Below are 25,154 nucleotides of genomic sequence, written 5' to 3' on the forward strand. Positions count from 1 at the left end.
CCTTGCACCAGGATGCAGCGGCCGATTTTAAGCAACTGTTGTGGAGGATCAGAGCGTACCCCTGGTTATATCAAAACATTTTGCATAAAGACCTCAGATTTGTTTGCCAGACAGCTGGCCATCACTTCTCCTCTCTCTCCTGTGCAGACACTGATTTCTGCAGCACTGAGTCCCCCGAACACATAGGTGAACATGATCATTATTATCAATTAAATCATCATAAAGCAGCTTTAAACGGCAACGTCAGTTACACATGTTGCAGTATATTTGCAGGTCCTGGGAAGTACTACTACATATGTGAAAACAGGGATTATATATGTTTTGTGGCTCCAGAGGAAGCTGCATGTAATCTGAAAAATTGCCTCCACTGTTGTCGATCAGTGGCAGAGTTGCATTGTGGGTAATGCAGGCACCAAGTTTTAGAAAGAAAAATTATTTGTTAAATTTTTTTTGATCTGTTTGTTTTTTAACAGCCCATAATGAATCCAACAGCGTTATAGGAGTCAAGTGCTATAACCAGTGGACTGCTTTTCAAAACTCCCTTCATTACCCACAATGCAACTCAGCCATTGAGTGACTTCACTGAAGGCAATTTATCAGATTACATGCCGCTTCCTCTGGAGCCACAAAACACTTTAAAAAATGTTTTCACATATGCAGTAATAATCCTCAAGACCACACTTTAATGTGTAAAGCTGGTGGAGGCACCCTTTAAATTTCTACATGACATTGATGATTTCACAAATTTTAAATCATCATGCTGATGTCACATCGCCAGTTGTTCTTGCTTATCTTCAATTTTTTTCAACCACACTTGATCCAGTTCTTGTCAGATTTGAAGGGCCCAGGTGATGATGTGATTTGCCCCGAGCGGCTTAATGTCCTAACAGGTTTGGTGTTTGAGGAAGGTGGCGAGCCCTTGTTAGAACTCCCATTTGTTTGCTGAAGTAAATCCAACAGTCTGACTGGGTGTGGTGACGGTTAACTAAGTAATCAATCCCTTTTCCACAGCCTCGTATTAATCCCTGTATCCCATTAGGGCTCAATGGCGGCCACAGTGGTTGTATGCAAGGGTGTGTGGCCTACAAAATTCAACATGGTCCAGCTGAGAGTTTGTGCAATTGTGATTTCCTTTCTTTCTTTCTTTCTTTCTTTCTTTCTTTTTTAACTGAGATTCTACTGCTGGTTCAGACTCTTGCATCATAACGAGGAAGCTGCGCCGCATCACTGAACCTTCCACCATCTGCTTTCTAGTGGACTCGGACATTGGATTTGCATGGTGTTCCAGGACTGTTATTTGAATGCAGCATTATTCCATTACACACTATCTCTGGTTCTGCGAGAGATTTTCACCTGAAGCCTCGGTCACATTCCCACATCCTGCTCCGACAGGGAAGTGACTCAGAAAAACATGGAGAAAGGGCAGGAAAAAAAAGAAAGAAAAAAAACTGTGTTGACAGTGCTCATCTTAGACAAACAGAGTGCGTGCAGGTTACCTTCAAGGCAAAAGGGGCTGTACAGTATACTGTGTGTCACTTTGCACAAGTCTTTATTCTGAAAGAACAAACAAAGATTTTCCTCCTCAGCTCACCTTTTATTTCAGTTACAAGCACTTGTCGGCTCACACGCAGACACATACGGTACATCGCTCAAGCATATTTCAAATAAATTATATGAAACAAAAATAACGTCCTGACCTGACCAAAAGCAAATTCCTCTTCTATACATGACACCAGCACCAATCTCCCATTCATCCACATGCAAACACATCTTTGAAAGAAGATTACTTCCAATATATTAACAAACACATTCTAATCAAGTACTCAAGGTCTTCATTATATAGTTTTCGAAAGTTAAAGGAACAATTCACCCAAAAATGAGAATTCTGTACACCTCCATGCCGACGGAAAGTTGGCTGAAGTTTTGTAGTCCACAAAAACATCTTTGGAGCTTTTCTATGAGCAAATTAGAGTTGCAGCCAGTTCTCCAAAGGAGTTGTAAGTATCTGGGGACTTGTTTTAGATGTTCAAAAATGAATGTTAAAAAAAAAAAACATAAAATGCTCACCTGGTGCGATTTAAGTGTGTGTGAACCCCAAGATCCCAAATTGATTTGAAAAAACTTGCTATTCACACACAGGTGCACAAGCTCGACCATGTGTCGCAGGTGTAAAAAACGTCTTTTTATGCTTTAAAACAAGTCCCCGTCTCTCAGCATTTGGGGAGGGCCACCAAACCTCACCCGTTTCCGGCATCAGGGTGAGTGGATGAGCATTTGATTCGACAGCTTCCTCACTGTTGAACTTTGCCTGTAGAGGCCCTCCAAAATACCATCTTTGTATTACATCAATATCAGCTTATTCTGTTTTATTGAAAGATATTTACTGTACACATAAAAACACTTGAGGCTCGAGTGTTCACTTCATGCTGTGCTGGCTCTCGTGGTGCCTTCGGAGATCCACCTTGCGCTGGAAGCCCTTGGAGCAAATGTCACATCCAAACGGTTTGAAGCCCGTGTGCTTCCTGCTGTGGGTGATCAAGTTGGAGCTCTGGCTGAACGCTTTGCCGCACACTTGGCATTTGTGGGGTTTTTCACCTGCGAAATAAAAACAAAAACAGTGATGAATCCATACAATGAAATCTTGCGTCATTTGCATGAAGAAGCTGCAGCCGCGCTGATCCTGGAGAATCAGGTTTGTCATCTGTACCATAAATGGTGGCAAGTGTTCTTTACGAGAAGGCTAATGTTTGCATTCATATCAGCCTGAGAAGAACCGTGCCATTGTTCAGATTTGTCAAACATTTATTGGCACAAATGTCAGCAGCAGACAGTTCCTTTTACAGAGCAGGAAAACCCATATATGCAAATGCACAGGATATTTGTTTAAGTTTCTTTTTCTGATTTATCAGCAAATATACAGTCCTGTAGCTGCACCTGGGAAGCTGATGGTTAAAGCAAGAGGAGCCATTTACTTCTATTTGGTATGATGGAAATAAAAAAAAAAAAAACATGGCCACCTAAACAGTCTACACGCTGTTACTTACCGGTGTGAATGTACGTGTGCTTCTTCATGTCAGACTTCTGGTGGAACCTCTTGCCGCAGTACTGGCAGGGGTAGGGCCTCGTGTCCGAGTGGATGAGCAGGTGCGTGGAGAGAGTGGAGGAGCGCTTGAAGGACTTGCCACACATCTTGCACTCGAAGCTTTTCTCCTGATCAGAGACAAATGCATGACGATGTGTTACACAGTCGTTGACAAACGACTGGAGTGTCGGAGGAGCTGGGCCTGCAACAGCAGGTGATCAAATACTCCCACCATGAATTCCATTTCGTGGCTGGCCCGGGGCTATAAATCATATCACACGCTCTAGAGTTTGCATTTAATCCATCACGGACAACCATTCCTGATACGAGTCAGAGTCGAATGGAAATTTGAACATCTGCATTTCCGTGACAGCTTAGCAAACTCCATGTGCTGTGGAAGACACAGCGACTAAATGGAGCTTGTTTTTATTCAGTTAAACACTATAAAACCTAATCAGACGATTTAGTCAAATCAACTGATATTTGAATTAAATGTATGGAAACTGATGAGCCGATTCCTTACTTAATGTTTATTTAACTTAACCAATGTACGATTTAACTCTGAACTAGGTCAGGTCAGTGTAGAAACTTTAAAGGGACAATCCATCCATTTTCAACATATCAGGAAAGGTGGACTTATCGAGACTCAGACTGAGAAAATGTGCTATACTTCAGGCAGATAACTGGTAGATAATTTGCATTGTGGAGATATATGAAATCTGCTAACTGTAACGTTTAATGACATATAATAAAACAAGAGTGGTCCGACTTATCCGATATTTCTGCTGTCTTATCTCATGGGCTGTGTTGCTTTGCAAGAATCTTTGATAAAACAAATCTACCCAACAGCAAAATCCCACCACCAGCCAGGCTGACTGCCAGCTGGAGACGAACTCAAGCCGCCATCTTGTTTAGCCTATAGTTATTGATGAGATATTAACCCGTCACACATGGATTTTGGATGGGTGAGATGTATTCACTTTGAAATTACACCTATGTGAGGCAGGGGTTTTCAATCCGGAAGTTATTGTCAACAAACATTGTGATTTTCAAATGTCAGCAACTGCATTATGGGAAGTGTAGGAACTTGACCAACACTAGGCATGAAAAGCATCAATATCTCTGCCACAGCTGCTTTCATTTTTACCTTTTTTTTAAAAAAATATATGTCACTAACAAGCCTCAGACTTGAAGTGCAAGACTAAACCCTCAGAGTATCCCAGAGAATTAAAGTTATATTATTTTTAACTGTTGAGTCCCTGATTTACCTGAGAGTGGACATTCATGTGCTGCTCCAGACTGACGGCGTGGCCGAAGGTTTTTCTGCAGATGTTGCAGCCAAAAGGTCTGGTTCCACTGTGGGACCTCCTGACGTGGACCTCCAGTCCGTGGGGCGTGGAGAACACCTGAGAGACAGAGGTGAAACCGCTTTAGACTACAGCGACCGACTGACTCAGCCTCAATGAGCAGCTCCACAACGCAAATTAAAACCCCCGACCGAATTTACAGATCTTTAACCGTCATGGCTTTCACAGTGTGCGCAGGTGTGAGGCTAACATGCGGTGCGCACCTTGTCACAGGTGATACAGTGGTAGGTGTTGGAGGTGGGGGAGTAGTGGGTGCTGCAGTCCAGAGGCTGCTGAGGCGGTGCGCCACTGCGGCTGATGTGGCTGCCGTACAGGTCGCTGGCGTGCTGCAGCACCGTGGGGCTGAAGCTCATCTGACGGAGCTCGTAGGAGGAAGCCACCGGCTCCCAGGCGTACGGAGGCTTGTAGTAAGGAGGGAATCCTGCCATGTGAGACTCTGTGGCACACATCGAAAATCACACTTTACCTCTCTAATTAAAATTTCCACCGTGCACATGAATGAATAAGATGAAGATGAATGCACAAGCCAGCTCACCATTTCGGTAGTACGGCTGTGTGGGAGCCGCTGGGGGTCTGGCCGGCTCTGGGTGGACGGGTAAGGGTCGGTCCTGCTCCCCCTCCTCCTTTTTAAACGAGTGGTCCAGAGGGGAGGACTGTCCCTCTGACTGAGTCCAGTCGGAGGAGTCTGGGCTCTGCACCTCTGCTGGGATCTCTGCAAATCCACAGCAAATACAAGTGTGATTCATTCGAGCAAAAGGCTGTGAGCTCTGTGTGATTACACACAGAGTAAATATTCTATAAAAACAAAACCCTCCTGAGGACATTTTATTTAGATAGGAAAAACACCTGTTCGGTACAGCGCCTAGAACTGCTGAACCGCATACTGATGTGTGAGTTCTTTAAAGGGGCACTATGTAGTTCTGGATAAGAAATTCAAACTCAAACAATATTAATGAGGTAATTATTCAAACTCAGAAATATTTTTTCCCCATATCTGAATAAACAAGCTGTTCTCAGAAGAAAATAGAATAGGGTAGCCAGAACACTGTTTGGAGCTAGAAAGGTGGCAGGGTCCACCACATATAAACAAGTAAAACAGTATGGAGCTGTGTTGTCCTTTAAGGTCAGATTGTTTATTCCGTCATGGAAACAAAGACAGTTAGTCAATTTAGTTTCAGGTAAAAAAAAAAAAAAAAAAGATCTTTCTCGTCTGATTAAAATTTCTTCCCAAAATCTACATAGTCACCTTTAACAGAACGCCTAAACACACGATGACTGCGTGTCTTCTCAAAAAATCTGCCTGAAAAACGTAATTCATGCAAATGGACCAGACACGTCAAACCGACGATATGAGGCAGTGAGATTGCACCACAGGCTGGTTATCTAAATGTCCCAACATTTGTTTCGCTGACATATTCGGATAAAAAAATTTTTTTTTAAATTTTAAAAAAAAGTTGTTGTTTTTTTTTGTTTGTTTTTTTCCCCTCATTTCTTACCTGAATGAATCGGGGCCTGCGGCTCGTCCTCATATGATCGGTGGACATTGAAGGACGCGCACCTTTTCTTTTTCACCAGAAATGAGCGCGGCATGTTGATCCTGCACCCGAAACAAGACATCAGACCATCGTTAGCGACACAGTCAGGCTTGATACGCTTTTTTTTTTTTTTTTAAATAAAAGCATCAATTTAAAAAATATATATATATATTAATCATATCAGTTTTTGTAAAGTCTAATCGTTCTTCTTCTTCTTCCTCTTCTTCTATTTAATGCACATCCTTTCAGTCTCTTAATTACTGGTAGATGACCCGCTTTTAATTCCATATTCCAGAATCTAATCGTTGACATATATTTAACTCACCAACTTTTCGTTCCGCTTGCTCGAAAGGCCCATACTTATAAAGTTTTAATAGGCCTGTTTTGCACATTTCATAATATTTTCACAGCTTGCGTCACTCTGTCACTTGTCATGATGTTTCACAAGACGACAAAAATGTTAGGTTTCATGTTTACAGTCTGCGGGCGCTCACCGTTAATTCAGGAGGTCTCCCGTCCAAAGTTAAACCTGCAGAAGGCCCGAACACGAATTCCAACAACGCAGGTGCTGATAAACTCCTCCGTTCTTTTCGGGTGTAGAAATCTTCCCCGCGTCGCAAAAATCCCTTCCTAAAAAGTCGGGAAAGCAAAGCAGTGTAAAAGCATCACACTTGCTGCCCTCTGTCTCTTCTCTCCCCTCCCTGATTTTCAATCAGATAATTTCGCAGGCGAATCTGACTGTGGTTTCAACCAATGGAAAGGCCAACCTGCCGCTGGAAATTTGCGTACGCAGCAACACGGGGCCCTCTGTGCGACAGTTACACGCACACCGGGTCAGAGGCTGCAGTTCAGATCTGCCCTGTTTATTACACCAAAGATCACTCACATGCTGAACGACATCTGAATTAAAAACTCTATTATATAGGCTGCATTTTAATTAACTGGCCTTATTTTTTTAAAAGCACAAATATCATTTAATTCAACCAATTCGGCCAGTTCAACCAATAAATCCGAATAAAAATTTCCAGCTCTGACTGTTTGATTTACAGGATTTACAAGAAGTAGCAGCAATAACGATGTGTGTGTATGTGTGTGTGTGTATATGTGTGTGACCGTGTTGTGTCCAGAAGATTCCTGCACGTCCATGTAACACACCAAAACACACACCAAACCAGTCTGGGAGATCAGCGCTGTTGACTCTACTGTATTTATTAAAAACATAACAGACATGACAGATTTCTTCTTCGCAGGATGCTCCGCAGTCACACATCATCGTGTGTGACCGCAGAATGGCAGGGCAGCACACAGAGAGATGGCACAATCAGGCAGTTAGGACATTCTGAGGGGGAAAAAAAAAGTACACATCCTGTTTCAAACATCGATTCGATGAGTCGGGAAACGTTCGGAGGAGGAGGAGGAGGAGGAGGAGGAGAGGGTTTGTAGGAGGGGAGAAGTGCAAGCGCGACATCTGGTGGACACAGCGTGTATCCGTAGTCTTGGCATTTTCCTGGACTTTAATAAATGGTTCAAATAAAAATAATGAAACAGTTCAGTTGGTATTCAGTCATCGGTAGTTTAACTTGCATGTGTTACATGCTTAGTTTGTGAGCATGCTGTCTGTGTATAGCCTGGTGAAAATCATAGTGAAAGAATAAGTCTGATTTCTTTGCGTGTCAGGTGGTCAGTGCAGGATGAAGCTGCTGTTATTTTTTTGATTTCGATGAAAACTGCTTGATAAAATACCACAATCAGAATTGTATTCCACTATTGTTGTCCCCTGTTTCTGTAAAGGCAATTATTAATAAACAGTCATGCTGACAATGATGGAAAGTAACTAACATTTACCCTACTGTACAATTTTGAGGCACTTGTACTTGACTTGAGTATTTCCACTTTCAACTTTATATTTACACCCCACTACATTTTGAAGCCACGTCTATACATTTATCTGACGACTCTAGTTACAAGTTGCTTTGCAGATTGCTCACTGTATCAGAACCAAAGTGGAACATCTATAATATAATGTATCTGCAGTCATATAATCAAAACAATTGATTATGATAACTGGAAAAAAAGCTGAATGTCCAACCCAATAATCAGCCAGGCTGGTAATCGCTCGACCCATAATAGATAGTATAAACATGCAAGACTTACGTAAACATATGTATAATACACTGTTTTGATATTAAAGTCCTTCTAATATTAGATGATTTAAAGGTGCATTATATAAGACTTAGCTACCTGTCAAATTCAGACAAGTAGGGGCCATCATACCACTGCTGCTAACTGTATACATCTATAGCTGGTTAGCTCATTTAGCCATGCAGGTAGCAGTTTGGACTGAGAGCACAGGGACAAAAAAATTGTTAGTTTTTACACTACCTGCACAAGAGCTTTGGACCAGGATGGTCTAGCTGGTTAGCATGCCCACTATTACACTCTCTGCAACCAAATATTTCAACATGATAATGTAAAAACTGCTATTTATTCACATTCTGTTGATAATCGTTGTTGGTTTGTCAGTGTTTTCAAGGAAAAATCCTGCATATTGTGCCTTTAAGACTCAAGTGCTTTTTTGAGATAACTTTACTTTTAATCAAATATGACTTCAACAGCTCTTTTCCTTTTAAGATAATGTAATATGATGTTCTAAAATCAACTGTATCAGAGAGCAAGCAGCCTGTGTGGATTATTATCTTCAAGTGGTCCAGCTTAATAGCTTCATTGTTAATTGATTAAGTCAATGTGGACCAACAAAGTTTGAGTCTTACAATTGAATCACTTCACATTAAAATTAAAAAGGAGTCATACAAAATAAATGACAGCAATAAAAGTTGTCAATGTTTGTCCATATTAGAGCATGTCACTACTGCAGGTCACACACACAAGCTCGCGCGCACACACACACACACACACACACACACACACACACACACACACACACACAAGCTTGGTGTTTGAATGGAGTTGATGTTGTCTGAAGCTGGTTATAGTCATGAGGGCCTCTGAAATTTCACCAATAAACCTGCCTGTGTTTGTTTATTGCTCTGTTCTGTTTGTGATTCTGTTTGTTTTGTATCGATATTTCAGTGGTACGTGTAGCTGTAAAATGACAAGGTTAATAATAAATGATTATACTCAGACAGACATGGGGTAATAAACAGAGAGGTCCAACACTCCAAAGCTTGCAACACACTGTAAATAAATTGACATTAACAAGCTGGCATCATGATCCTTTTTACATTCATTCTACTGCATATCCGTAGAATGCACATAAGTCATAACAGAATTGAATTGAGTTAATATATATATGCATCGTTTACTACTAAACCTTGTTTTTACTGGCACTGGTGCAAGGACAGTTAAGCCGAATCTAATGTAATCTAATCGAACCCTGCTGTTTATTTGACACTGTAAAACTGCACACACATGACCTCAGTGGAACAGTTAACACTGAGGCTCTACACAGGAAATGGACAGAGCCAAGAGACTGAACAAAGTCATAAAGAAGGCTGGCTCTGTACTGGGGACCGCTCTGGAGCCCCTCCAGGTGGTCGTGGAGAGAAAGATGCTGCACAAACTGCTGATCATCATGGACAAACCTTCCATCCTCTCCATGACCTGCTGACACACTTCCACTTCCACTTCAGCTCAAGGATCCTCCAACTCTCAAGTCTTTCCTCCTCACTGCTATAACACTTTGTCTCTATGGGCAGGGAGAGGAGATGGCACAACTAGACTGAACAGTCATTTTTTACACATATTAGAATAGATCTATCTATCTATCTATCTATCTATCTATCTATCTATCTATCTATCTATCTATCTATCTATCTATCTATCTATCTATCTATCTATATACATCTATATGGAAGCTGATTACTGCCAGGAAAAAATAATGAAAATTAAACAAATTGTTAGGACAATTTTGAATTCTTGTTATATTGTGTTGCATTTATTTTTTTTTTTCGTCAAATTGTTGACATCATAATTTAGACATTAGATTTTCTTTTTTAAGAACCCGATTGTGGGTGTTTTTGTTTTGTTTTTTTTTAAAATGTATTGTATAATGAGGATACAAGTCAAAAATATGTACTCGCTCACTGGCTGACTTGAAAATATATATAAAATAAAATATTCAGTTAATTTTCAGTAATCTTGACTCCAGCAGTGACAGTAAATGGTGATATTGCCTTATCATCTCAGTGTTTTAACTCATCCTAACTTTTTTATTTTTACCATTCCTGACATCCCATAATGTTTTATTAGTATTTGTGTTATGGTGATAATTATCTTCCATACACACCTCCCACTACCTGGTAAGAAGACGAAAAAAAAAAATTAATTTGCGCGTGCGCTGTTCACATGTGGGTCACGCGAAACCGCATTACATACACTTCATCCTTCCACCAATGAGGAGATGGGAAAAACAATCTTAGCTGTGCAGTAGAGAGGAGAATCTGCCGGGGCACGCATGAAATACCACGTTTGGGTTATACGGTGTAATTTAAGTAACTTATTTCTAGATGTTGTTTGCGTGAATGAGTTGTTAAAGTTGCGGCTGCGACTTGCGGGGCGCTAACTTGTGGGATTAGTTTGCATGCAGCCCCACAGCGGAGGCTGACTGCGGTGGGATGGGCTGTGAGGTGTTCAAGATGGCGGCGCCCTGTGGAGTGCAGCTACTCTAACAGGTAAACAGGTCCGATTATTTCTATCTAACGTGTTTTTCTTACAGCGAATCTCAACGCGTATGATGGCTTTTGCCAAACGGGAGCTGTTCGGCTCGCTTCCCCGCCGACTGAGCCCGGCTGACAGGCAAGATGAATCGCCGACCGAGTGTGGGTCGCTGCTTCCAGCTAACGTTAGCTCTCGGCGGTGGGACTGACTTGTTTTTGGAAAGACCCCGTGATGGATTTTAGTAGACGTTGGTGTTTTAAACATTTCATCACGCTTTTATCTGCGTTTCCCGCTGGGTCTGACGAGGTTCTTGGTTTGTACGAGAAAAGATGCCTGCATATTTTTATAATCGGATAAAGTAAACCCAACCCTGCCCATTGTTCTCTGCGAGTTGTTTACGACAGGCAGCAGCCAGTGGTCAGTCCACATACAGCAGCAGCTCTGCTGCTCCTCAGCCTCAGACCCCAGCCTGTCCGGCTGCTCTCCTCATGCATGTCACCCTGCTACGTTATCATTACAGCCTTTGTGTTTTTATTTATTTATATGCTTATTCGGTGCCTCATTATGCCTCTCAGTGGAGTATATCTTGCAGCTCTCTGCATCACACCTCCTCGCGTTTTTGTCTTTCGCTCGCAGTCAAACTCGAATTCAAGTTTTCTGCTACCGCATCGTTCATGACTGTCCTGTTGTTCGCATGTGTTCAGTCACTTGTCACCACCGCGGCTCAGCGGCCACGGCGGAAACAAAATGGGTCACTAGTTTCTCGGGCTGACCTGCTCGACCCCTCTGTCACACCGTGCTGGACTCACTGTCAGCATGTCGGATGTCTGCTTGTCACCACTGCACCTGAGTTATGGAAAAAAAAAAACAACTAAGCTGTCAGTAGCAGGACTGTAGCCAGGAGACTGTACACTGCGAGAAATACTTAGGTCATGAGTTCGATTCCCCAGGATAGACAGCCTGACTGGCAGAAAGCAGAATAAACAAATAGGCAAAGTCCCTAAAATGTTAGAGTCATTCGGAATAGACATACTTGGTTTCTTCAGATATATTTCCTGTGCACTTAATTTCTTAAAGCCAGTGGCAAAGTGTTCTTCTCACCGGCTGGATTCAAATGGTGACATGCTGAGATGTGTGTTCTGTTGGGCCGAAAGTGGTCATAGTTTAGGTACAAAAACAGTGGAATACGCCCTGAAAACGATCCATAAAGTGGATCGTTTATGAAGTTAGAATGTAAAACTTCCCCAGGTTTCTTAAAGCCTTGAAAAGTCCAAGACGGAAAATACCACAGATGCGGCCTCACTGTTCTCATGGTGCTATCATTAATCTCAATGTGACGCCAGATGTTGGATACTGTTATCAGGAGCGATACTTTATGTCCCACCTCAGGAAATAGGGTTTTAAACAAAACTCTTGTTGTATTTCATTAAACATGGGAAGTATTGCATCAGCATTCAATATCCAAACACAGAAGCAGGCTACGTGAACTTTTGCCAAAACGTGACGCAGTCTAAACTAAGCCGGATATCTGCCCGTTTCAGTCTGACTTGCTACAGTCGTGTCAGCTTTTATAGATGTTTTTTTCCCAGAGGCCTTAGCAGACCCTCCTCTCTTTACGGAGACCATGAACTGTTTTGCACATTTTTCCCACCAGCCGTGCAGCAATGAGATGCGAATGAATGAAGGAATTGTTTTGTTTTGGCAGTCAACAAGACAGATTTATTCATTAATCAACAACCGAACCAAACACCATGGTGTTGTAACCCAGCAGCAGATCACACAATATGTTGACCACATAAAGATATATGAATAATTCCCTTCATGTAATGCACCAACAAATAAGATGTGTGTGTGTGTATGTAGAGACATAGATGCTTGACAAGTATAAAGGATATATGCAAATTTAAACAAACCTAGCCTAAACAAACCAAATCTACATATGCATTTGTTTGTTATGTCTCTATCTGATTTAGTTGATAGATTGATAGGCCGTTGTCTATATACAATTAGATAAAAAGGATTTCATCTATTGCAAGTTGTATTGTAAGTTCTCCTCCTATTCCATGTTTTAAAATACAGTCAGATGCCAGTTTATGAAATGCACCAAGCTAAGACTAATTAAGTGTAGGACAACAATCCGGTGAAAAGAGTTTCCTAAAATTTGTTCATCTAAGACTAAATACTAGAAACACATCATTATTATAAGTTGAGTATAGTCATTTAAATATTGCTGCTTGTTCATTGCTCCTCTTATTTATACATAACCATGTTTAAGTTTTGTTATTTATAAAACTATTTTTGGCAGAGGCATTCGACGAATGACATTATTTTTCTGTAACCTTGAGTTAATCATCAAGTTACCTCACAGCATAAACACATGCGTATAAAAACGAGACATCCAAAGATGCCACATTGGCTCTGGCAACTCATTATGAGCCTTTTTCTGTGTTTTCTGACATTTAATAGACTGGACAGCTGATGTTGAAACCCCGTTCAGTCCAGTACAACCACTTCAACATTTCCTCTCATCTCCTGCAGCAATCCCCAATCTGCCAACTGAACGGCGCAGCTGATGAAAATCATCCCTCTAAAAGGAACGAGCAGGCTCTTTGCCCTTTTTTTTTTAAAGTATTCACACAGGGAGGCAGTTGGTCACAGCGTGTACACGGCCAAATGTAATTTTCGGTGTGTACATGGAAGTGCTCGCGCTGCATAAAGGTTCTTTGTGTCCTCCTGAGCCTTCCCAAGCTGCCTGAGATCACACTGAGTGAGGGTGGCTGGTGTTTGTGCCTCTGACCTGTCCCTGCATGACGCTCAGACGGCGAAAAAGGGCCACATTTGAATCCACTCTCCACACCCCGACTCCCAGCCCCGTGACCGAGCAGTTAATTGACAACAGGGGGACGATTTTGCCCTGTGACGATTTCTGTGAATCAACAAACAGGAGCGCGTCGGAGCGCTTATCGGCTTGTTTTGATTTGTTGTGAATGAGGGAGGCTCGAGGAGATTAATGTTGTCATGATTCTTCTCGGACGCAAGCCTTTTTTTTCCTCATCTGACTCATGACTTGGGTGGAAATAAGACATTATACGCTGGTTATAGGTCGATTTCTCGCCACATTAGCTGGTGTTGTGTTGGTTTTGGTCGTAGGAGACTCTGTGTTCCGTATTTTGCATTAATGGGAGAGTTGGTAGCGGTTAAACTTCTGAAAAAAAACAGCCCATTTGGGCTGTATTAGGATCCTAATCATCTTCTAGTGCGTTGAGTGTGCGCGGCCTAAGTGTTGAGAGGAGATCTTCATAGCTGATGAGATCGCCGGTGCTGATTCATTACTCGTATTAGGGAGTAAGCTGCCGGGTGCAGACGATAATGACCTGCCTGTCAGGATTATATATGCCTGTTTTTCAGATGGAGATTTGCAGGGTCATCTTTACTTTGAAGGACTGACTCAGCGTCTGGCCTAAATGTATCAGTGACAACATGAATAGACTAATAACCTGAAACGGTAAACACATTAGGTGAGGTTGAGTTAGTTTTTAAAGCAAATTTCTGCTGGGGTGGAATGACTAAATATTGCTCCAGATTTAAACTCCAGGCTTTGATTGAAATGAGGTATTTCAAGATCAGATGAGGTACTGGTCACATATGTGGATCTGTTTCACTCTCTTAATTATATCTTGGAAGTTTTCCAACATATTTTGGTTGCTGAATCCATTTTACTGTTAATTTTGCTTCAGTTGAGGCAGCAGGATTGGGCCTGGAAAATCAGTGATAAAAGTGTTTCCTACACTTAGGGGTTAGATGGGAAGCTCAGATATTGTACTGCTTGTGTTCTCGCTTGCAAGTTCAGTGAACTTGGGGAATGTGGCAAATTGTTATTTTGCCGTTTCCTGGTTGATCGGCATCTGATGGATTGCGAAAATCTGTAGGGACAGCAGGCTGTATTTCAAAGTAAAACCACAATTTTGAGTACCTGTTAGCTTACCGTTAGCTTACCGTTAGCTTACTGTAAGACAACAGCCATCATCAACGTTCAGCCACTTCCTAGCTAACATTACTGTTTGCTAGTGTGACATGCTGCAATAGGCAAGGCATGGATTCATTCTAAAATGAATGAATGAATTAATTACACTGGATGTAATCAATCAATAATGTTAGCTAGGATGTGGTTGTATGCTAACATTAGCTGTTGTCGAACGGTTGCTATTTTTTTTTCCAAATTTGTTTATTAACTTTGAAATACGGCCCGATGTCCCTCCAGATTTTCACCATCCATCATCTTTTCAGTTGCTGTTCAATCAGAAAGCAGTAGAGCATCTCTCAACCAGAGATGGGGACTCGAGTTTGCAACTTGGACTCAAGTTGCACTTAAGTTGCACACTCAGTGACTTGAGATTTGCCATTTGGGACTCGTGAACAACATTTAATCTTCATTACTTATTTTTTGGCACATCAACATTACGAAAATGTCATTCCCGCATGCCATGAGCACAACAACTGCTGCTGCTCTCCTATTTGTCAAAAGCTTTTCTATAGGACCTGCACACAAGGTGCAAACAAAAGAATACACCCGGATATTCACTCACTTGGTAATGTGAAAGTAAACCTCAGTGCCTGTGGACAGTTGGCAAACAATGTTTAGCCCGCCACAAACAGCATGCAGGGGGTCAGTTCTCTTTAATTTTTCTTCACTAATTAAACATTGAAACATGTTCATCATGAGAACGATGTGTTATCCAGCCAATAAGAAAATTACTGATAATTGATGCGCTATCATAATTGCAGTGTCTTTTTCCAGTTCCATGGTTTAATTTTAAGTGACTTGAACCAACACTGCTCTACACATTTAGTACAGTGTGCTACTTAAATATAAACCTTGAACTGATGGCAACCAGAAAATCTTAGAGAAAAGCATGGTTGTGATGTGTTTCATGCTAAAACAGAAACATTTCTCTCAGGAAAAAAAGTCAGCTGATGTTTACTGTTAAACAACATGGACGATTGTATCCACAAGAATGTTCAGTTCTGTAAGAAAAGAACTTAAGAAAGCCAATAACTCCGATGATATTTCATCACGAGCTTTATGTTCAGGCAAGGAATCATTTTTGTCACACAAAGAGAGGTGCCAATTTTCACAAATGGTAGATTTGTCTGTGAACAAACCTGTTCATGTTTTCTTATCACCAGTTTATGGACTTGCAGTATATTTCAGAGCTGCTGTTGCTGTGTATTTATATTGTGCTAAAAAACACAGATAATAATTTTAAGGAAAATTTTCATTGTGTGTTTTTTTTCAAATTGCATTTCAGTATCCTTATTAAAGTGATCATATACCAAACAACTAATCAGTGCTGATAATACTCTATGCTAGTAGATAAAGAAGTGATGATAATACAGCACATGCTTTGAATTCTTTTGTTATAAGGAGAACGGATGATAGAAGGCTCATTATATAAGAGACCTGAGTCTTGACTTGGACTAATTGCTCTGAAGGCAGAACACAGTAATATAACAAAATCCCAGCATTTGTGCTTCCTACACTGATCATGATGTCAGATGAATATGGCCGCCATGTGAATGTAGTCTGTCTCTGGGTTTGCGGTATAGAATTGGTGACGGCTGCATTCCATTTCGCTGCTTCAGTTTCAGGGTCCTGGTTTTGTTCATGCTGGCTCAATGTCACACTGTTGTGACTTTCTGGGACAGAACAGAGCCATTGTCAATGTTATTAGTCACAGTGTCATCTGTCAAGAAGTCCTGCTCAGACATCATAAATCATGTCCTAAAATAAGGCTTGACAGCGTAATCTTAACTCTGTGTTTACTCACTGTTTTTTGTTTTTGTTTTTATTTTCAGAAGCTATCAACTGTAGCGCGCAGTCTTTATTAACAAACACTTAGCTCAGATTTCTCTTAAGTAGTCAACAAGTAATTGCGGTAAGAGTTTATTTCAACCTAGCAGATTATTGGTGCCCTCTTGAATTATCTTGTAAATGAACATAGGTTGTTTGTATGTTCGGCCCACAATACTCTGTGTTGATCCTTGATCCTCTAACTGTTGTGTATTTGTATCCTCAAAATATTTGCAGAGTAATATTAACCCTGCATCATATTCACCCATGTTCACTGTCGAGCAGTATTCTTTTTCACTGCCTTTGTATCTGTGGAATAGTGTGAAACCACTGGGACCCACGTGTAACACACTTTACCAGAGTTGGTAGAGGTTAAAAAATCCACAGGGAACTTTAAAGTCATCCAAATGTTTTACCAGTAAATCTGTAAAATCTGCAGGAGGTGAACTTTTTGGCCATTTAGGGGGTTGCGCAACAAGCTGTAAACACATCATTGGCATATTACCACCTTATAAAGTGAATGGGGCTAATGTGTTGCTTATTTTACACAGCTAGCAGGCACAGACCGACATTAGCATTCATTTGTTGCCTGGCGTTTTAGCAGCTAAATGCTCATTACATTCACCAGCTAGTCACTCTTTTTGTCTCTCAGTCATTTAAGCATGACATTTCAACAAGCTAGCCTGCGATGACTGTATGGTTGCCAGAGATCTTTACTACTTGTGCGAGTAAACGCATGCAAGTCAACACACAGTTTGCATATATTGTATACAGTGTTATTTTAAGGTAATGCATTGTTACTTCAGAGTGGCCATTATTAAGATTTTTATCAAACGATGATGTGAAAACAATTTGACAGTGTGAAAGGGTCACTCATAGTCATTAAACTGAAGAGAAATATCAACTCAGTCTGCATTTTGCTTTGGCTTAACAGAGCTTTGTAGTGGGGATGTGTGCGATCAGTCGATTAAACATTGCTGTCCTCGCCAGTCAGCACCACAAACACAAGTCAGTTCTTTCCTTACTGCACATTTTGATAACCAAATCTTGATTTTATGAAAAAAATAGCATGCGTTACTGATTACAGCATGCGTTACACTAACAGTGTAAATTACTGGTTGTGTCGAAGATAATATATACACAAAACATTTTTGTGGAATGTGAACATTTTCATAGATTACACTAATTAATTAATTAATTTTGACATGACATAAGGGAAATCAGTAGTTATACTTATGAGTTTTGATCATTCTTTAGTAGTCCATCCCATTGGCTGTTTTGGTAATTCTTTCTTACTATGGTGTAATTTTTGACTACGGCTCGCAGCGTTTTTTGGTGATAACCCAACTGCTCACCACCTGCTTAGCACCAAGTGGCAGGCAGACACAGTTAGCGACCAGCTGGTGAACATAAAGGAATATTTAGCAGCTAAAGAGCCGGATATTTTTCCACAGAAGTTGGTGGAGGCCAAGATCTGAGTTAGGATGTTGGACTTGCTTTCAACCAGGGGGCTGGGATATTGATTTCAAAAGAATGATAATGTTTGTAACTTTTGGATATGTGAATAAGCAACCATGATAACCTTACCATATAAATGTAAAAGGTAATAGTATGTATCATGTTAATTTTCGATGCAGTCCACAAGTGGTAAAAAAAAAAATCTGTAATTGTGGAAAGATTATTTAACCTGCAGCATTTCAGAGCAGTGCTTTTATTTCCCACTATCGTCCTGTTCACACCCACACAGGGGAACACGTTCCCATGTAGTAGTTTTCCAGTACATCCAAAGTCTTATCTGTCAGCCCTCAGCAGCTGCGCTAGGGCAGCTCGACACCACTCAAGGCCAAAGGTGGCAATTAAATTGAACTAAGACAGAGACTTATTTTGGATTGTTATGCGGAATTTAGTTCAACGATTTGTAGAAAATCTGTGATATTATATAAGGGTTTCTAATGGGATGACTTCATGGGAACGTAAGCGACATCCATCTGAGATGATGACATATCAAAGTTATCATATCATCAGACAATGTCCACTTCATTATTTAGAGGCATTTTTTGTTTTGTAGTAAATTTGCTTTAGGACCAGTTACCTCATTGAGTGCAGCTTTTCCATTTTTTTCCATTTTTAATTAATGCCTTTAACAGAAACCCTGCTTCACTGTACCAAGTTTTCATTGTCACATGACCACTAATCCAAGATCAGAACTCTAACTCTGGGCAATGAATCGCTCTTGCTGTGATGTAGAGGTGCCTGGAGACTGTATTGGTGGGTGGCCCCAGGAGTCCTCCAGGCAGGCTGGGACGGACACCGTTAGAGAGAGAGAGACGCTGCCTCCACCCCCAGCACTGCCGCCACCATGGCCAGGGAGCAGCCCAACATGGGGGACCTCCTTCCACTCCTGGAGACCTCCGACCTCCACCAGCTAGAAGAGATCAGAGGCCTCATCAACGAGCAGCTCAGCACCGGTACGTCCGCCTGGCTTGTTTAGCGGCAGCATGGTTTATCTGTCTGCGTTCAACTTATAAGAGGGCTTGGAGTAATTATAATTTCACTGATTCTACACTGTGTGTGTCATCATCATACCTGATTGCTTTTTATTATCATGTATCCTTTGAACATGATGGCCACTGTTGTTGGATTCCTGACTTCGTTTAGCTTTAGATAACTAATTCAAACTGTCCTTCCTGTTTCCCTTGAAGAGCGAGGGTCCATGCTGCTGAACACGCTGGTGGACTACTTTTTGGAAACGAACTCTGCCCAGGCCATACATATCCTCTCCTCAGTCAGAGAGCCACACGACAAGGTGAGAAACGGCCCTACCCAAGAGCCAGGATTTAGATCGGCAAAATTCTGCAGTAAAATAGTTGTGTTCAGTAGGACCCCCCCTCCGTCTTTGTCGTAGACTTCAACTTTGGTGAATCTCGGCGTGCGGTTTTATGCTGCAGACCAATAATAACACATGTTGACAGAGCTGGCCTTTGAGGGGACAGAGAGCCACAGAGTTCAAAGTGGCCTCCTCTAGCTGTGTGGCACTGTGCCCTCATTTAACCTCCTGCTGCAGAATAAAACCTGTTGCAGAAGAGAGAAATGGTACCAGACAGTTGCGAGACAGAACGACGGGATACAAATACTTCTTTTGATTAAACTGTGGAGTTACTGTCCCGGTAGCAAACACATCCTACGTCATTTACCTCTGTCAGTGTCCTTACACTGACAGAATCATCCCTTCTTCTCTACATCTCGTATTTTGCCAAGTGGTTATAAAACAAGAGTATAAACTAATTATATGTCCTCATCAGGAAGTCAGTCCCGCCTCCTCTCCCAATCCGACTGGACGATTGAGAGCCTCACAGTTTTCCACACTTAGATCTGTCAGCTTGAAAGAAGTGAGACGAGGGAATATGTTTCTGTCCCTTTTCACATAGAAATAATCTGGAACTGTCGCAGCTTACCAGCGGTCATTTAGCAGACATTTTAGCGTGGCTAGGTTGCTAACAGGACAATAAGTTTGACCTGCTATTGGTGAATTCCCCAAAGTTGAATTGTACCGCTCGTATTCGCACAGATTTTTTTGCCTCCATGTGCAGAAACTTAACCAGGAAAACCAACATTTTGGATCTGTTGGTGGTCTTTCACCAAGCTCTTAAAAATCCCTTCAGTTGTTCCCATGGTGTTGTTGTTGCATATTGCCAGCTTAAGACATATTGATTTCTTGTGCTGTTGGACTTTCCAGACATTACCTTTATTTCTGTCCCCTATGATCTTATGTCTGTCTAATCAAAACGCCATACCATCCTAGTGTGTGAACTTCTGTGAGAGTGCTCAGACCGACATCACAGTAGTGATCTGTAGCCATTAATTTTGCGTAACCTCCAGCGCCCCGCGATTCTAAATATAACCCCCTTTGCTTTAAATTACTAAGAGCGCATTTGCTATCTGACTGTGTTAAATACAGATCTAACCCCACTGTCCCTCCTTCACTCCCGCCCTCCCTGACAGCACCTTCTGGACAAGATGAACGAGTGTATGACCAAACAGGCCTGCCGACTGCCCACCCTCACCCTGCTCGGCCATGTAATCCGCAAGCAGCCGTCCTGGATCCATAAGATTGCCCGATACCCTCTGCTGCTCTCGCTGCTCAAATGCCTAAAGGTAAGGACACGGTTATAGTCAAAGAATCTGAACAAAACAATCTCCTCGTTAAGGCAGTGAGAGGAGTGTGGATATACGAGGATTAGAGATATCTCATCCAGCTGAATTTAGAATTGGTATCACAAAGAATTTGAGAGATTCTGTCGGGGTCGTACTCTTTCTCCAAGACAAATTGAATAATGAGTTGTTATCTTACAAGGTTTTGCTTCAAGCAGTAGGTTAGCAGCTACTTAAGTGAATATCAGGATTTATTTAATCTGCACATATCCTTGAGGGTGGCTTTCAAGCCTCTTTGTTACTTTTGTACAAGTAGTTTTTACAACTGCAGATTTAATGCTGGCCAGCACTGGTTTGATGTGGTTTTGATTGGCCTGTCAGTCAATGGTCCTTAGAGAAACACTGCATGTGTATCCACTCTGGTGTATACTCAGTGCTGCTGCTCAAATATTTGTTCATTAAACTCTTGATTAGACTCAATTTTAAGCCGTGCGAGCTGCAGGGCACCAGGAATGGGAGTGATGGCCCGTCAGCCCACTGCCACGGTCGGGACTCAAATATCTCGACAGCTACTGGATGGATTGCCAAAAATGTTGGTACACAAATCCACGTCACCCTCCGTATGAATTATAACAACTTTGGTGATCCACAAATGAGTCAAAATTTAAAATTGTGCTAATTGAAAATGAAACTGAAATACTGACGACTTTACAGTCAGCCTCAGCTGTACATGTTGTATGGTGCTAATTAGCAGGCGTGGGAGTGACATAACACTACACTGAGATGCTGAACAAGGTACAAACACTTGGGCTAAACATTAGCACGTTAGCATTATCATCGCAAGTATGTCATTTTTCTGATGTTAGTACACTCTACAGCCACGTAGCATCTGCAGCATGAACCTCTGAGATGTTGGCCTTACTCTTTCTCTCTTGAATTATAATAGTATTAAGTTTGTATGTGCTGTACACATGACATTTATGTATATGAGCTCATCCTGGGAGAGGGATCTCTACTCTTTTGCTCTTCTTGCTCTTCTCTTTGTTTTTTTTCCTTTTGAAAGGAGTTTTCTTATCTGAATTGAGGGTTTAGGGATAGAGTTTGTCGTTCGCTTTACAGAGTATAAAGTCCATCAACGTGATTTTTGTGATTTGTGATGTTGGGCAATCTTAATCAGATTTACTTGACTTGATTGTTGCAGCCATTACTATTAAAGTTCCCTCTTGACATTTCTCAGATTTGCACAGAGGATCAAACACTGCTGAAAATGAAGGATTGGTTTGGTAAAAAGTTCTTAATCATAAAGACGTATTTAGAAGCATCAAGAAAGGGACGCTAATCTCGAAACCTTTTATGTCTTTATCTTAAACAGACGGATACGGACGTAGTGGTGCTGATAACTGGAGTGCTGGTGCTGATCACTCTGCTGCCCATGATCCCTCAAGCCGGAAAGCAACACCTATGGGAGTATTTTGACATCTTCGGCCGCCTGGCATCTTGGAACCTGAAGAATCCCGGTAGGAGCTTCTTATCATGTCTTCCAAACGAAACATTTTAACATGATATTTGAATTAATATTCCTTGAAATTGTTGAATTCTTGTGAATTAGAAGGAGAAAATTAAAGCCTTTGAAAGTTTTTGAATATCGACATACAGTGGTGTGAAAAAAGTGTTGGCCCCCTCCTGATTTCTTATGTTTGTCACACTTTGATGTTTCAGATCATCAAACAAATTTAAATATAAAACAAAGATAACATAAGTAAACATAAAATGCAGTTAAATTAAATGAAGATTTTATTACTAAGAGGAAAAAAAAATCCAAACCTACATGGCCCTGTGTGAAAGTGTTTGGGGCCCCAGCCCCTGTTAAAACATGACTTAACTGTGGTTTGTCACCGAGTTCAATTTCTCTAGCCACAGCCAGGCCTGATTACTGCCATACCTGTTGTCAATCAAGAAATCACTTAAATAGGACCTGCCTGACAAAGTGAAGTAGACCAAAAGATCCTCAAAAGCTAGACATCATGCTGAGATCCAAAGAAATTCAGGAACAAATGTGAAAGAAAGTGACTGAGATCTATCGGTCTGGAAAAGGTTATAAAGCCATTTCTAAAGCTTTGCGACTCAAGCGAACCACAGTGAGAGCCAATATCCACAAATAGCGAAAACATGGAACAGTGGTGAACCTTCCCAGGAGTGGCAAGCCAACCAAAATTACCCCAAGAGCACAGCGACGACTCATCCAACAGGTCATAAAAGACCCCACAACAACATCCAAAGAACTGCAGGCCTCATTTGCCTCACTTATGTTCAGTGTTCATGACTCCACCATAAGAAAGAGACTGGGTAAAAATGGCCTGCATGGCAGAATTCCAAGATTAAAAAAAACACTGCTGAGCAAGAAGAACAAGACAAAAGTTGAGCTTTTTGGAAGGTGTGTCTCCCATTACATGTGGCGTAAATGTAACACAGCATTTCAGAAAATGAACATCATACAAACAGTAAAATACGGTGGTGGAAGTGTGATGGTCTAGGGCTGTTTTGCTGCTTCAGGACTTGGAAGACTTGCTGTGGTAACTGGACCTGTGAATTTAGCTGTCGTACCAAAAAAATCCTGAAGGAGAATGTCCGGCCATCTGTTCGTGACCTCTAGCTGAAACAAACTTGGGTTCTGCAGCAGGACAATGACTCAAAGCACACCAGCAAGCCCCCCTCTGAATGGCTGAAGAAAAACAAAATGAAGAATATGGAGTGGCCTAGTCAAAGTCCTGACCTGAATCTGATTGAGATGCTGTGGCATGACCTTAAAAAAGGGGTTCATGCTCAAAAACCCTCCAATGTGGCTGAATTACAACAATTCTGCCAAGATGGGTAGGCCAAAAGTCCTCCGCAGTGCTGTAAAAGACTCATTGCAAGTAATCGCAAATGCTTGATTGCAGTTCCTGCTGCTAAGGGTGGCCTAACCGGTTATTAGGTTTAGGGAGCAATCAACCTTTTCACACTGGGCCATGTAGGTTTGGATCCCCCCCCCCCCTTAATAATAAAATCCTTCATTTAAAAACTGCATTTTGTGTTGCGTTATCTTTTGACTAATATTTAAATTAGATTTTTCTGAAACATTTAAGTGTGCCAAACATGCAAAAAAATAAGAAATCAGGAAGGGGCCCAACACTTTGTCACAACACTGTATTTATGGGTAATTTGATATATTTGCTATTATCGTCTGGGAGCTTGCTTGTAAAGCGTGCTTGTTATAGAAATGAAAGTAACCTTGATCTGTGTCTCAGGCTATGTTGTGTTCGGTTATTGAACTTAAAGGGAATTAATCCTGGAAAGTCCTTAAAGTCTTTGAATTTGATGTCTAACAAGGTGATGGGAACTCTGTTTTGGCAACTTAAATATTATATTTATTGATTCCGTAAGTCTCATTTATCTAATGCTCACCCACTCTTGGGCTTCTGAAAGGATGTTTGCACTGGCAGTTAATTTGAGCATTGAAATCTAAATTTGGTCAAAGGGAGGAAGTCTGTGTGGACATACAGACTAAAACAGCAACAAAACATTGTTTCTCTGTTTGCCTGTTACCTTGTTGTTTGGAGTGAATTTGTTTGTCTAGAATTCATGTTTGTGCCCTTTTTCCCGTTCTTTGACACTTTCTGCTCTTTCAGGGCATGTTTCGGAGGTTTACTTAATCCACCTGCACGCCAGCGTCTACTCACTCTTCCACCGTCTCTACGGCATGTACCCGTGCAACTTTGTGTCCTATCTGCGCTCCCATTACAGCATGAAGGAGAACATGGAAACGTTCGAGGAAGTAGTGAAAGTGAGGATGTTATTCCTTCTACTCCTCTTCATTAGAGTTTCCGTAGGTCAGTGATTACTGATGTAAATTTTGTGTTTGACTTTCCGTTTAGCCGATGCTTGAACACGTTCGTATTCACCCAGAACTGGTGACAGGAACCAAGGACCATGAGCTTGACCCCACCAGGTAAGTCTCTGAACGGTTCAGAGTTTAATCCTCTTTTCGGAGTCTGCTCCATCTCCTTGACTGTAGGTGCCTTTTTTTGCTGTAGGTGGAAAAAGTATGAAATCCATGATATCGTCATCGAATGTGCCAAAGTGTCCCTAGACCCCAAGGAGGCCTCCTGTGAGGAGGGCTATGCCACCATGCCTGAGAACTTTTACCCACAGATCCACCTGCGAACACAAGACTCCACATCAAGCCCATACACAGACCTCCACAGCAGTTACGGTCAGAAGTCTCCTCATACGTACACTCATCCGATTGATAGAAATATAATACATACAAATAAACAAAGTCTCACTGACCAGTAAAGTTGCAGTTTTGTGTTAACTATTGTCTGATATACACACCAATACAATATATATCTGTTTCTCCTTCACATCACCCTTTCAGACCAGTGCAGCAAGTGGGAATGAATTGTTGATCAGTAAATAATGAGAGTCCTGTGGGTTTAACAGTCAACTCT

At 41.4% G+C, this 25,154-nt stretch overlaps 2 protein-coding genes across 3 annotated transcripts in view; one reads left to right on the forward strand and one right to left on the reverse strand.

Moving 5' to 3' along the window:
- Positions 1-2,351: 2,351 nt before the first annotated feature.
- gfi1b (growth factor independent 1B transcription repressor) lies at positions 2,352-7,301 on the reverse strand. 2 transcript variants are annotated; one of them, XM_037116284.1, is made up of 8 exons: positions 7,152-7,301; positions 6,479-6,614; positions 5,946-6,046; positions 4,985-5,161; positions 4,653-4,885; positions 4,351-4,488; positions 3,045-3,210; positions 2,352-2,595 (listed from the first exon to the last, which is right to left on the reverse strand). In XM_037116284.1, the coding sequence occupies exons 3-8, from the start codon at positions 6,037-6,039 to the stop codon at positions 2,417-2,419; spliced, it is 987 nt and encodes a 328-aa protein (XP_036972179.1). In that variant the 5' UTR covers positions 6,040-6,046; positions 6,479-6,614; positions 7,152-7,301; the 3' UTR covers positions 2,352-2,416. The 2 variants fall into 2 exon arrangements, with proteins under 2 accessions (XP_036972179.1, XP_036972178.1); XM_037116283.1 differs by lacking the exon at positions 7,152-7,301 and adding an exon at positions 6,752-7,112.
- A 3,060-nt stretch (positions 7,302-10,361) lies between these two features.
- Positions 10,362-25,154, forward strand: part of tsc1b (TSC complex subunit 1b) — a 31,199-nt gene continuing 16,406 nt past the window's right edge. The window contains exons 1-8 of the mRNA XM_037116386.1: positions 10,362-10,675; positions 18,760-18,980; positions 19,215-19,318; positions 20,515-20,667; positions 22,037-22,181; positions 24,333-24,487; positions 24,579-24,652; positions 24,738-24,916. Of these exons, the coding sequence (XP_036972281.1) occupies positions 18,872-18,980; positions 19,215-19,318; positions 20,515-20,667; positions 22,037-22,181; positions 24,333-24,487; positions 24,579-24,652; positions 24,738-24,916 (919 nt within the window). The 5' untranslated portion in view covers positions 10,362-10,675; positions 18,760-18,871. The remainder of the gene's footprint in view (positions 10,676-18,759; positions 18,981-19,214; positions 19,319-20,514; positions 20,668-22,036; positions 22,182-24,332; positions 24,488-24,578; positions 24,653-24,737; positions 24,917-25,154) is intronic.

The sequence above is a fragment of the Acanthopagrus latus genome, chromosome 12, assembly GCF_904848185.1.
Source record: "Acanthopagrus latus isolate v.2019 chromosome 12, fAcaLat1.1, whole genome shotgun sequence".
Lineage (NCBI taxonomy): Eukaryota > Metazoa > Chordata > Actinopteri > Spariformes > Sparidae > Acanthopagrus > Acanthopagrus latus.